The 13,872-nt window shown below is 30.1% G+C and overlaps 1 protein-coding gene across 2 annotated transcripts in view; it reads left to right on the top strand.

Annotated features, from left to right (window-relative positions):
- Positions 1 to 4,980: 4,980 nt before the first annotated feature.
- LOC107448906 (sorbitol dehydrogenase) overlaps positions 4,981 to 13,872 on the top strand; it is a 16,263-nt gene continuing 7,371 nt past the window's right edge. Inside the window, exons 1-3 of one of the 2 annotated variants that reach the window (XM_043043787.2) lie at positions 4,981 to 5,389; positions 6,015 to 6,048; positions 11,041 to 11,205. In XM_043043787.2, the coding sequence (XP_042899721.1) occupies positions 5,336 to 5,389; positions 6,015 to 6,048; positions 11,041 to 11,205 (253 nt within the window). In that variant the 5' untranslated portion in view covers positions 4,981 to 5,335. The remainder of the gene's footprint in view (positions 5,390 to 6,014; positions 6,049 to 11,040; positions 11,206 to 13,872) is intronic. The other variant, XM_071184128.1, reaches the window with a different exon arrangement.

Genomic DNA, 13,872 nt, shown 5'->3' with positions numbered 1-13,872 from the left:
AACATGGAGGACCTTGAGACTCGGCAGATTTAGCATACATCAGTCACCATTTACTACACTGGGAGTCTTCGGCCGGTGGGGATTGAACATATGACCTCTTGGACAGGGGCCCAGTGCCCTACCAACCAGGTTATCCCGGTCCCTCAAAGCTACATATTGCCAATAAATAAATAAATAAATTAATTAATAAATAAAAAAATTTGCTTTGTCTGTTTCTTGAAAATCTTTTTTAACGTTCATAGCATGAACAATGGAAGGGGAATAGTTGTCAAGCTACTTTTCTCGTAATCAATCGTGAAACACTTGCGTTGTTTTTTGAATTGCAGGACACTATATGTTTCAGTTTTGTCCACGTTGTCGCAGTATTTTGATTATTTTTTTTTCATCCGGTGTTAAAAATATTCCGCTAGTAATTCAAATAGGCATTCGGTATTCAGCTAGTAATTTAGTAATTTCATTTCAAGTACATATAAAATGGCATTTTTTAGTTTTATCTTTACTGTTGTAATAGTATGCTGTATTACAATTTGTTTTTAGCTACTAAGAGATAAAAAGGACTAAAAGATTATGGACTCTTACTTGAAAATTGTCAGTATGTCTTCGCAAAAAATAAATAAAAAAAATTTTTAAATAATAAAGTTAGAAAAAGTAAATAAACAAAATAAAGTTAAACAAAAAGTAAATAAATAAAATAAGAAAAAACAAATTAATTAAAAATATACAAAATTTGTGATGAAAGTGTATTTTTTTATTATTTCGATTTATGTTTTCTTTTTTTTTTTAAATGGCGNATAGTAAAAGTATTAGGCCAACAAATAAATAGGTGGATAAAACGGGATATAAAAAAGCTCTATCCCGTTTTATCCAACTCATAAGTATCCCGTTTTGTCAGACTCAGACACTTTTCAAAGCAAACATGGCTGCTGCCTAAACGTGAAAGAAAAATTAGATTGACTAGACATGAGAATACTCGTTAATAAATGCTTCATCAAATGTAATACTCACCGGAATTGTGATCCAATATATATAGGCAGTACAATGTGAAAAACTACGCACGTAACTGTGGAAAGTGGCAAAAAAATGGAGTAAAAAAGTTCTGACACCTACAACTTTCTATCAACTAGTGATCTCGAGACGGTACGCACTGAAAATGATGTAATCACAGTCAAATAACAAGTTTCTGTCGTCGTCCGCTAGATAGCTGCAATAGTCTGGTCTCTAGGCCATGTATCCCGTTTTGTCCGACTATCCCGTTTTATCCAACTCTCCCCTATATTTTTTTATAATCATTGAAATAAACTGCACAGCTGACCCAATTTTGGGTTTACGACTACTAATGTTCAACTCCGTAGCCTTGTATTTTTGAACCAATCCAGAAGACAAGGAAACCCTTGGATCAGTACCCTCAGTGGTATGATTTGTTATGGGAACATAGAGGACCTTGAGACTCGACAGATTTAGCGTACATCAGTCACCATTAGTCGCCAATAAATAAATAAATAAATATAAAATTTTGCTTTATCTGTTTCTTGAAAATCTTTTTTAACGCTCATAGCATGAACAATGGAAGGGAAATAGTTGTCAAGCCACTTTTCTCGTAATCAATCATGAAGCACTTGCGTTGTTTTTTGAATTGTAGGACACTATATGTTTCAGTTTTGTCCACGTTGTCGCTGTATTTTGATTATTAACTTTTTTTTCATCCGGTGTTAAAAATATTCCGCTAGTAATTCAAATAGATATTCGATATTCAGCTAGTGATTTAGTAATTTTATTTCAAGTACATATAAAATGGCATTTTTCAGTTTTATCTTTACTGTTGTAATAGTATGCTGTATTACAATTTGTTTTTAGCTACTAAGAGATAAAAAGGACTAAAAGATTATGGACTCTTACTTGAAAGTTGTCAGTATGTCTTCGCAAAAAATAAATTTAAAAAAATTAAAATAATAAAGTTAAAAAAAGTAAATAAACAAAATAAAGTGAAACAAAAAGTAAATAAATAAAATAAGAAAAAACATATTAATTAAAAATATACAAAATTTGCGATAAAAATGTATTTTTTTTATTACTTTGATATAAAGCGCATAAAAAGAAATAATAATTAAATAAGGGAACCACTCTAAATAACTTAGACCCATTATTATTATTTCCATTATTTGATCCATTTCTTAATTTTGATTTTTTTGACGTATGCGGATTTCTGAATTTCAAAGTATAGGTGGTAGCAGCAATCTGAGAAATAAGGTCACAATAGTTTGATCAGGAGAGCGGTGGAAAGATTCCTTAATTAACATTAAGGAATCTTTACACCGCTCTCCTGATATACTTTTTGAATATTCTCCTGATATACCTTTTGAATTTTTATATTACTTTTTGAATATTTTGACATATCTCAAAAGAAATCCTTTAAAGAAAATTTAAAAATTTTTCCACAAAATTATAATTTTTTTTTTATCCAAGGATAATTCCATACAAAAATCAACTTTCAGTAAATATTTATCATTTTTTATTGTTTCGTTAATTAATTGTTGAGAAAGCTTTGAATAGCAAGGTACGCGATTTCTGACATAATTTTAAAGAATTAATTTTGAATTTCAAAATGCAAAATTTGATTTACATTATGAATTTTAGCGATTTCAAAACGTCATGCATGCTTTAAAAGCTTGACTGTCTATATCTGAACAGAATGAATGCTCACTTTTCCATTAAGTTTTTTTGTGTGTATAATTTGTTAATTTCGGAGGAAATTGTTTATGTTTCTTGTCATAATTAATTAATAAGTTGCGTTTTAATTAGTGGAACATGATTTAAGAATCAGTTTCGTTTTTATTTTACGAAGTCTTAAATAAACTTTGTTATTGTACTCTATAAAAAATATTTAATTATTCTGTCATCACTCACTCATTATTTTGTACGAAAAAAAGGTATGAAGAAATTTTTTAAAGTTCTATTTCAATGTCATGATTCATTGTTAAGCTTTAAAATGTTTGGGAATCTTTGCCCTTATCACTTTGCTCACACATGCATGTAAGATTTTTATTAGTGGTCAATATCAAAACTTTGAAAAACTCTAGCATCCGGATTACGATATTGGTGGGACTTAGGTTGTAAGTTATATAGGCCCTAGTAATTTTATTATTACTGCTCATTAGACTAAGAGAATTTGTTCTTAACTGAAGAGGAACTACATTAATGATTGATGATTTTTCTAGGAAATGACCATATCAAGAATTTTTAACGAAAAATACCAACAAATTTTTAATAAAATATTGTTATCGTTTTACCTATTCCACAGTCGCTCTAGAAAAAAACCCATTATTGTAAAGTAACCTTTAAAATCAGCACGTATTTTAGATTAGAACTCGGGCAAGAAGATTATAATCTATCATGCCCCTTAAATTTCTTATTTAATTGTTTAGTTTCTCAGATTGGATCTCGTTGGGCTTATTATTCTATTGAAGATAATATTCTTTCTTTTATTTCGTTTTTATCTAAATTTAAAATTGATATTTTATAACAGGTTAAATGAATACTATGTGTATAGAGATGACACGTGTGTAGAGATGAAGTTTTTGATATTTATATGCGTCCTTATACTGGTGCAATAGGTGATGATTTTGTGCTACAAGATGACAACGTGACGACTCACAGGGACAGTTTAGTATGTAATTATCTTTAGTAGCAAACAATTCAGAGCATCGAGTGGCCATTTCGATCACCAGACTTGAATCCTATCGATCATGATTGGGATGCTTTGAGAAGACGTATATAATTGCTCTCTATCCTCGCCAGATCCTCAGACCTATATAATTATTTTTAGTAGCAAACAATTCAGTGCATCGAGTGTCCATTTCGATCACCAGACTTGAAACCTATCGATCATGGCTGGGATGCTTTAAGAAGACGTGTAGTTGATCTTAATCCTCTTTAGACCCTTGCCACGCTTGCAACTACTTTTCAAGAAAAGGGGCACGCATCTCCAATGGAACTGGTTGACCGCGTAATTGAGAGCATAACACATCCATGCAAGTGTTGAGGTTATGTGCTAGAGTTAATCGTACTCCATACCGAAGGTACTTTCTTTATTACGAACTGACTTATCTGATTTATTCGTTTCATACATATGTTAATTTCGATATGATTATAATTGACTGGTTAACACTTCTTATGTTGGTTTATACATTATTACGTGTACTATAATGTATGCCAGTTTCATTAAATTCTGTGCTCAAATTTTTGAGTTATGCTGATTTTTGTCGTTTATCATTAATTTATGAGAACCAGTGTATTTTATGAGTGTAGGTTTAGATAAAAAACAAAGTCAATTTTCTTCCTTTGTTTCTTTTTTTTCCTTTTAAGCAAGTCGTTTTTATAATTATTAAAAATAGTGTTTCTTGAATCTCTAGATATCAAAAAATCTTTGAGCAATAAATGTATAAAAAAATACATTCTGGTCACAGATTTTTTAGAATTAGTTCAGCTTATTTATAATAACTTCATTAAAAATAGCATTTAATAAAGTGATTTTTATTGTGAAACTATTTTTTTGCGATAAGAAAATCGCTTATTATGGCGATTTTCTGAAGAAAAATAATATTTTGTGAACTTTTTAAAGCTCTTAATATTTTAAAAAGTTAAGGAATATTTTAATTAAGACAGCATCGGTGATTTTGAGAAAGTGAAACCAAATTATTTTCTAGTTTTAAAAACTCAAGATAAATTTTATATTACTCTGACTTACATTTATAAAGGGTATAAAATGATTTCATTCATCTGAAATTCCTCAACAAAAGACACTAGGCACTCAGAAAAAAAGAAAAACGAGATGAAAGAAACTCCTAAAAAATATTTTTTTACTTAGATAAAGAACTATCTACATTAAATAAAATCGTTTTCTTTTATTAGCAAACGAACATTGAAGTTGTAAGCAAACCTTTTAACTTAAGTCGTCTGACATATTTCATAAATTGTTATTCCATTCCGTTTATGCTCTTATGACATATTAAATTCACCCGGCTAGGAGTAAACAAAATACGTCAGCAGATTTTCACAGGTGAGGTAGGGTCAGACAGGTTGTATAGTGTCTGCAAGGTCATCTACTTTTGTGCCTGATTGGCTTATCTCTGAAGGCTTGGCTCCTATATCGGTTTTTAGTTGGTCATAGAAATTGCTGGCATAGTTTCAACTTTCTAAGATTGCACTTTTACAAAGAGCTGTCTATATTTAAAGTAATTGTCAGCAGTCAATATTTACTCTATTTATAGTCCGTTACACTTTATTTGCAGTGACATTTTTATAGTATTCGACATTCTGTAGGTGAGTATTATGAAAAATGATTGAGGATAATTTGTGTGCGGTTTTAAACAAAATTGATGATTTGCGTTTGGTAAGTACTTTTATAAATTGTTCTTATTCATTTACTTAATTTTTAAATATTTTGTTTACGAACAATTATTTCATTTATTTATTATTAATTTTATATTATAAGTTGCTGCACACTCTATTTAAAGTCTTTTGTCATTATACCATTTGTCTTATACTTACTTTTCAAACTTTTTAAACCTCTGTAGTTGAATTTTGTTGAAAATTCAATAAGAATTTTTGGCTGAGTTAACATACGTTAATAATATAATGGTGAATGACAGATGCAACTTTTTTTTGTATTTTATTTTAAAACTGAATAAAACTTTTGAGTTTTAGATATATTGGGGAAGTTAACTGTTAATAAACCTTTATAATATTCAAATTAAAAGTCTTTAACGTATACCTAACTGAATTCTTTAAATATTCATAATGAAAGCATTATAATAAATTCATATTTGTATTTGCAAAATAACCGCATTGCAGTTTTTGAGCAAACTAACTTTCTGCTTAAGATATATCATTTATTATTTAAATCCTTACTTTTCTTCTTAAAATAATCTTAATAGTAATTTTTTTAACAACTGAATTTTGTAACATATTGTTTTTTATACTTTACCACATCATAATTAGTATTATTTAAATTTCAGGAAAATAGAAAAGTTCCTGAACCTCAACCAAATGGTATGTAATTTTCTAAATTTATTTTTCCGATATTGCACAGTTAAATACAATTAATAATTTAATTGAGCACCCTTTTGAGTAAAATATAACTTTAGAAAAGTAATTATCTCTCCTGATTGAAAAAGTGATTTCCTATTAAAGGAATTTATTAAATATAGATATATATTTAATAAATATATATCTATATTTAAATATATATCTATATCTAAATATATATCTATATTCCCCAATGGAATTGACCTTGAATAGTATTTTGCAATTTTTTCATATAATAGTATTATAAGTAAAAAGTTCAAAATTGACTACATTTTTCGAAATTCTTGAATTATGTAAAAGAAGTATTCCTGCAATTGTATCAACTAAACTATTTATGAATTTAAGTAAGTAGTTGATAATTTCTAACTATGATTAACACTTAATTTTTTAAAGTTACTAAGATAAATAAATAAACAACAACAATAATAATATTAAAAAAAGAACTTTTGAATCACTTTAAAAAAAAGGACTATATTGCAATTGAAATACTTGATACTTGGTGTCATTCATAAACTGCAAAAGAAATTGAAACTTTTGAAATAGTTCTATTAAATTAAAAGTATTTCCTGCGATATTTCTGTCACAGTTTCAGAACAGTTTAGAAAAATAAAAAAAAAGTGAAAGAAAAAGAAACGCAATAGTTAAACTCAAAAATTTTTTCATCATCGGCTACTGATTTCTTCAATAGATTTGTACTTTTCACTGAAAAGGAAATAGAAAATCCTCCGTTTTTTTTCTTTTTCAAATTTAGAAATGTTATTATGTTATTGGAGGCAGACTTCAACTGAATAAAGAAATGTATCTTATGTAAAAATGACACAAAAAGTGCAAGCAACCTATTTCTGTTTTCGACATTTATTTTATGTGTTCTCCTAAAAAGGTAAGACTGAAACAGATCGTGTAGTTAAGATCTGTCTGTGTTTTTCGAATGAGAAGTCTATAAAACCGAGTTCTTGCACGGAGAAAATCGTTCTGGTAAAATTGCTGCACTGCTATAGTAATGAATTCTTTGGTAAAAAAAGAAAAAAAAATCCTGTTCATATGGTAACGGTTCACTGAAAATTCTGGTTTATAGATTAGTGTTCTTATTTCCACACATTTAGCAAAAATTAGAGAATTGAAAAGTAAAGTGTGTAAATGGGGTTTAGGTTATGTTCAAAGGTACCATGATAACACTTCTAAATTTTACAGCATTTATCAAACAATATAATAAATTCAAGAACCATATATTATAGTGAATTATACCAAAATGCTTCGGTTAAAACTTAACGAGATTTATGGTGTTCCAGAAGGCCAGGCATACGTTAAATTCCACCATATTGCGGTAATTTTGATAATACTTTTTTTTCCCCAGGGAAGATTAAGAAAATTCGAGCTATGTATTTTCATAGAAAACCCTTAAATTAAGAATGTTAAATTTTTATGAAATTTTAAAACATAATATACGAATTTGCAAATTTTTTTTCGTCTTTGAATAAATCCAAAGATATGCATATGTTGAGTTTTCAACAGCCTAAAATTATCAGGTGAAAATAAAAGTTTAAAAACCCGGTCTGAGTTATGAGAAAAAAATGTATATTTTGCATAAGATTGTGGAGAAATGAGTAGAAATATTGTATTAATCAAAATAATTATGGTATAATTTTCAGAAAACATCTTTTTTTCCTCCTCTTGTCACTCAAAACACATTGTGAAACCTTAGGACACAATAAAGTGAAATTTTTTGCATGCACCATTTTTAATTCGGATTTTTCTATGTTAAATTCACGGCAAAATATTTCAAAAGTCGAAGAGAAAAAAAGATCAATATCTTAGAAATTCAAAATCCTTCTATAGGCTTCTTTTCAAGATAAACCACTTTCAAAAATGAATTTAAAATCGTGTAAAATGTTGACAGGTAATTATGGAAAATGATAAGCAGCATGATATGGATAATCATTTTTTTTTAAACAAACGACGCTCAATAGAGCGACTCTTGTGAAATCGGACATTATAACGTGAGGTCGTTCGATCCTGAGTGTACGAAAATACCGTAATTATTAACTCCCTTAAGAAAATTAATTCTAATAAAGCAATTTTCGACTTTAGTCTCAATTTAGATACAAATGGAAAAAAGTTGTAATAATGCGACTTTACTTTTCTATGCTAATATACAGGTAAAAGTAACATTTGAAATAGTACTTTACAAGTGCGTCGAAAATAATAAGCTGGTTCTGGCTGCCATTTTTGATAAATAACACACGTTAGGATAACTGCGACCAAACATAAGACCGAACATATTAGTTCGAAAATAGACTACACGAGAGATAAATCTTTCACAAAAATAGTGAATCCAATTATCAATAGAACTCTATCAGTAGAACTCAAAACAACAGCGCTGGCATTATTTGCTATTTCAAATGAAGTTATGAATGAGGCAGACATAGAATACAAAAATTGCATCGGAATATGCGCCGATGGTTATCGTTCAAGATCCGGAAGGTTCGGAAGTATACAAGCACTTGTTAAACAAAAATCACCTCAATGAGTCTGGACACATTGCATGATCCACAGAGAAGCTTTGGCTTCGAAAGAAATGCGTCCTGGTTTAAATATTGTGTTAACTCAACACCTCCTAGAAAAGAGTAGGCCTCTGCACGGGTTACCATAAATATCCTTTAGTAGTCCAAACGTAATGACTTATTTCGTATTTTCAACCACTGCGCAGCTTAGTACCCCGAACGTAATGACATCTTTCTTATTTTTCATCAACTGCGCAGTTAACTTCGTCACATCGGACTACTAATTTGATCCGTGATGAGGCCTTCCTTATTCTAGGAGGTGTTGGTTAACTACGGTTGCTATATAAAAATGAGAACCCTGAGATCGAGAACTATTTCCGCTCTTTGTAATGACATGGCTTCAGTACATTCAGAGTTACTATTTAAATGCGAGGCAGGATGTTGTTTAAATGCGAGGCAAGATCACGTGAGAAATTTTTGCAACTCGTTGATGAATTAAGAGAAGGAATCGCCATTTTCTTAGGAGAAGATAACAGACCGTAAGCCGAGAATTTTCACTATTGTTTATTTGTGATGAAATTGAGCTACTTGGTCGTAATACTCGAGAAATTACATAACTTGAATCTTTAACTCCAAGGAGCAAATACACATATGTTGGATACGAGTGATAAAGTTAATGCTCTTTGTAGAAAATTGGAAATGTGGGGCAGAAATTTAAAGCAAAAAACTGAACAATATTTGCATATGTGGATAATTGTACTAAAACTTATAAGGCTAAGGAAGACCATAAAAAAGTTGCTTTTGTAACCATTGAAAATCATTTAGCCATGCTGGCAAAGAATTTCAAAAAGTATTTTCCTACCGACGACAAACTGATAGCAAGTTAGGAGTGGATTAGGAATCAATTTTATAAGACTCCCGAAGGAGTCTCTATTGATGAGGAGGAAAAAATCATAGATTTCACGACAAATGGCGAAACCAAAATACAATTTAGTAATAAATCACTATTTGAATTTTAGGCAGGAGGATGATTTTTCTGCACTGAAAACAAGGGCATTTCGCATTCTATTACCATTTTCATTATCCTACCTTTGTGAAACTGGATTTTGTGCTGTGGCTTCTTTGAAGACAAAATATAGATCACGGCTAAATATAGAAACAGATCTGAGAGTGGCTATTTCTAATATTAAGCCTCACTTCAAAAAACTTTGCTGTGCAAGACAGGCCCAAGGAAGTCACTAAAAATTATTAATGCTTTTTAAAAATTTAGTATGTTTTGATTAAGTATGGTGGGTAAGTCAAAGGTGGCCAGTGCTCCTAGCGTAGCTCACCCCCCAAAGTAAAATTAAATTTATTTTGAATCATAAGATGTCCCTGCTGCATTGTAAATCTTGCACGAGGCTGAATTGGAAGATATTTCCTTGAATGGCCTCCATTGTATGAAGTGATTTAATCTTTTGCAGTTGTCGTTCTAATTTCCGGGAGAGAAGATATTGTAATTTATATGTGTTTAAATTCTTAGAACTTTGAGTTATGATATGTTTTCTGAAAGTTTATTTCTTTTTCTTTAGCTACATTACTTTAATNGGCACGTTGTGCCCTTAAAATTCAGAGGCACAAACGATCCAAATGTGCCTCTGAAATCAGAGGTACATTGTGCCTTTCATTTTTAAAGGCACGTTGTGCCCTTAAAATTCAGAGGCACAAACGATCCAAATGTGCCTCTGAAATCAGCGGTACAGTTTTTAGAGTGTAAATGCGAAATAACCAATGATTTGACCGTAAATTACGACCACTAAAGATAAGAAACTAGGAAGTCATGCCATTCTTCTTTTATTAAAGGAGAATTCAAGGTGTTTTACATATATTTTCGGGTAACAGCAAAAGAAATAATGGTTTAAATAATTTCTTTAACAATTTTTCAGTATCAAATGACTATGTAAAATTTTTTTGTATCAAATTGCGGTAAAAAGTACCTGCACTTTGACAGCATCTTCCGTAATTTTTTTTTACCATAGAGTCCATTATTACCGTAATATTTTGTACAATATATTTTACAGTAATAATTATTAAACTACAGTGATTCGCAATAAATATTGCTGTAACAATTATGGTACATCAGAGTTTTTATTTTACAACATTTAACGGTAGAAATGCATTTTACGGTAAAAAGAACTGACACTCTGGGTGTCGGTATATTTTGTCACAATTTGATCTAGAATTTTTTAAGTGTAACTTTTGGTCGGTATACTGGAATGAAAGGTTAAGAGTGGTCCGTCAAATGGAGATTGAAATAACATTGAGTCTACGGAATACAAAAAGGCTCTCAATGCATCTGTCCTTATAATGGAAAGGTCAATGTAATGGGGATCGTACTACTGAGCGTAGACATTATTTTATTTGGATTTCACATCAAACATGAACCATCATACGAATATTTATTTTGTTTTTTTAGAGGTCTTACTTGAAATGCAAAGTGTTGGAATCTGTGGATCTGATGTTCACTATTGGAAAAATGGTCGAATAGGCGATTTTATTGTTAAAGAACCTATGATCGTTGGTCATGAATCAAGTGGCAAAGTTGTAAAAATTGGTAAAAATGTGCATCACTTAAGAGAAGGTATGCTTTCGATTTGATTTGACATTTTGATTTAAAGTTTTGTTTCAACTTACATTTAATTTTTAAAGAAATATATTGGTCGCACTTAGGTTAAATTTTTAAAATTAGGTTCATTCTATTTAGTTTGTTTTAATTTTTGACTGAAAGGTAAATTCAGTTGTTCTACAAGTTCTTAATTTGATGTTCTAAAATTAGTTATATCACTTTATGCATCCAATAATAAGTCTTTATAATAAAATATAAATAAAGTCTTTATAATAAAAATCGTATTTAAAGTTATAAACTACTATAAATATAATGCGTTTCAGTAGTTTGAAAAAAAAAATGTGTTAATGTAAAAAAAATTTTTGAAGCTAATAATATAGTCTTATATTTTAAACTGTTTCAGTGTTTTTAAGAAATAATGCAAATTTATTGAGTATTAACTACTAATAGTTTATAAGTCTAACACATTGTTTATCATCGACAGTAATTAGGCTAAATAATCAAGATCGAACTCACTATCTCATCTCTCCGTTACTGATTATTTTGAATTACTGGAAGCTTATTACACAGTATTATGAAAAATGAAAAAAAAATTATCTAATTATTCAATAACTTTCATGATTACTTCATTAGAATTTCTATAAATAGCTTCTACATGACTACTATTGCTACTTTTATTTTCAGTAAAAGGTCTATTCTAGAGATAAATGTGATAAGTCTTTATCACGTGTATCAGTACTTTGAAATCTGGTTCTTCAAATGAAAGAGATTAAGATTGAAGGAATACTCTCTTTATAATTTTTTTCAAATATCAAAAACTTTTATCAATCCACTTTTTATCTTTAACCAAAGCCGTTTTTTCAAAACAATCATGATAAAGAATCACGTACTGATACAATGAAAGTACAGAGAGTTAAGACTATTTTAAGATTTCTAAATGTGCAATTCTTAAGCCTTTAACGCTTGATTAAAGGGAGGGAATAATCGTGTGAAATGGAATATTAAGTAGTTAACTGTAATATTTATAAAACAACTCCTCTGCCGCTATTATTTGGATAAAAAAAAACAGAAAAATTAAAGAACTTTGAAACTTAACGTTAAACTAAAATTTATTTCATGAAATTCTTAGCCCGCTTAGTTCCATTAACCTGAAAGAAAAGCCGCGTAAATTTCCAATGGTTAGTCCGAATACAAGTAAACTCAACCGCACAACTTTACAACTTATATTATCACCAAACCATTGTTGATAATGTGTCGGTTGGCGACTATAAATCTGGTAGTTTCACTTTTCCACCAGAACAGCAAATTTCAGCTGTTTCATTCTTAAATTTAAGAGCACTACAAAACACACATAAATGATTTATTTTTCCTATGATAACTTGGATAGAGACTATAAATAGTAATTGGAAAATAGTGAAATACACTAAGATTTAAACCAGCATATTGGCGGCGTTTGAATAGAGAAGTGAGTGTTCTATCGTTTTATATTCTTACTTTCCATTGTTTTGATGTTTCAGACAAACGGGCTTGAGCAATACATTTTAAATCGGTAACCTGTCTTCCTTGCTGTTGCTCAGATGTTTCAGAGGAATGGGCTTGAGAGTTGTGCAATCGATCGATAACCAGTTTTGATTACTGTTGCTCAGATGCTTCAGATTTTGCATTTAATTATGGTCAGAGATGTATTTAATTGATGAAAAGTATTTGGCAATTTCCCGCTTCGTTGTAATCAAGCTTATTCAAGGGCGTTTGAATAAGTAATGTTTTTTGTTTTACCACTTGGAGTGTAAGCGAATAAATGAGAAGGTCGTCCGACACGTGACCAGGTCAGATAGCTGTCCGTGGGAGAAGCAGGGATTTTTTGGGCTTTGTTGATGGTCATGGCAAAAGCAAGTCGCACCGGAATCTGCAAACGTTTAAATTCAAATGGCATATCTGTGGGGGTCATTGGAATACACGGTATCAGAATATCTCCTTTAAATTTGCTTCTTAGAATATTAGTTTCGAGGATATATTGATCATTATTATTTTCACTGAAAGACGGGTACCATTACAAGGTCTGGGTGAGTTGATGTTTCGGAAGAGAATGATAGGTACTCCCGTTTTCAATGATAAAACGAGCGGCTGCATATCTGGCAAATCAAGTGAATTCAGAAATTCAGTTGGGTAGTTTACAACCTCGTTTTGAGCTATTACATTATCCATGGATTTATATGTTCTTGCATAACCTGGAATTTCATTTAGAATGTGATGTCATGTACATCGCTTTTTCTTGCTGCTAATATAGCACGTTTATCAGAACTGGTCAAAAGTATTGAAAGTCTTGCGGCCTTGCGGAATTTTGTTTTTAATGTAAATTTGTAAATTTTTCTTCTTTTTGTTTTCTACTTACAACTGTAAGCCTCATGCTATACTTTGTGGTGCATGAGGAGTTTTAAGTCGTTTAAATAAAAAAAATTTCGCAATTTAATGTAGATCAAACATCACTAACGGCATTTTAAACTTTCATTGCTAAATATTAATTTCTGGCAGTGTACATATTCATTGTGTTTTGAGCAATAATAATTTCTCTTCGATATTAAAAACTCGAAAGTACACGAGTATTTTTCAAAATTCGAATACGTCCGAATATGTTTATTGCAGTTTTAAATAATTTTTCATGAATTCTTTTTTAAAAAAACT

Source organism: Parasteatoda tepidariorum, chromosome 8, assembly GCF_043381705.1.
Source record: "Parasteatoda tepidariorum isolate YZ-2023 chromosome 8, CAS_Ptep_4.0, whole genome shotgun sequence".
NCBI classification, from domain to species: Eukaryota; Metazoa; Arthropoda; class Arachnida; order Araneae; family Theridiidae; genus Parasteatoda; species Parasteatoda tepidariorum.
Note: the sequence above shows the minus strand (reverse complement) of the source record. Positions and strands in the feature narration are given on the sequence as shown.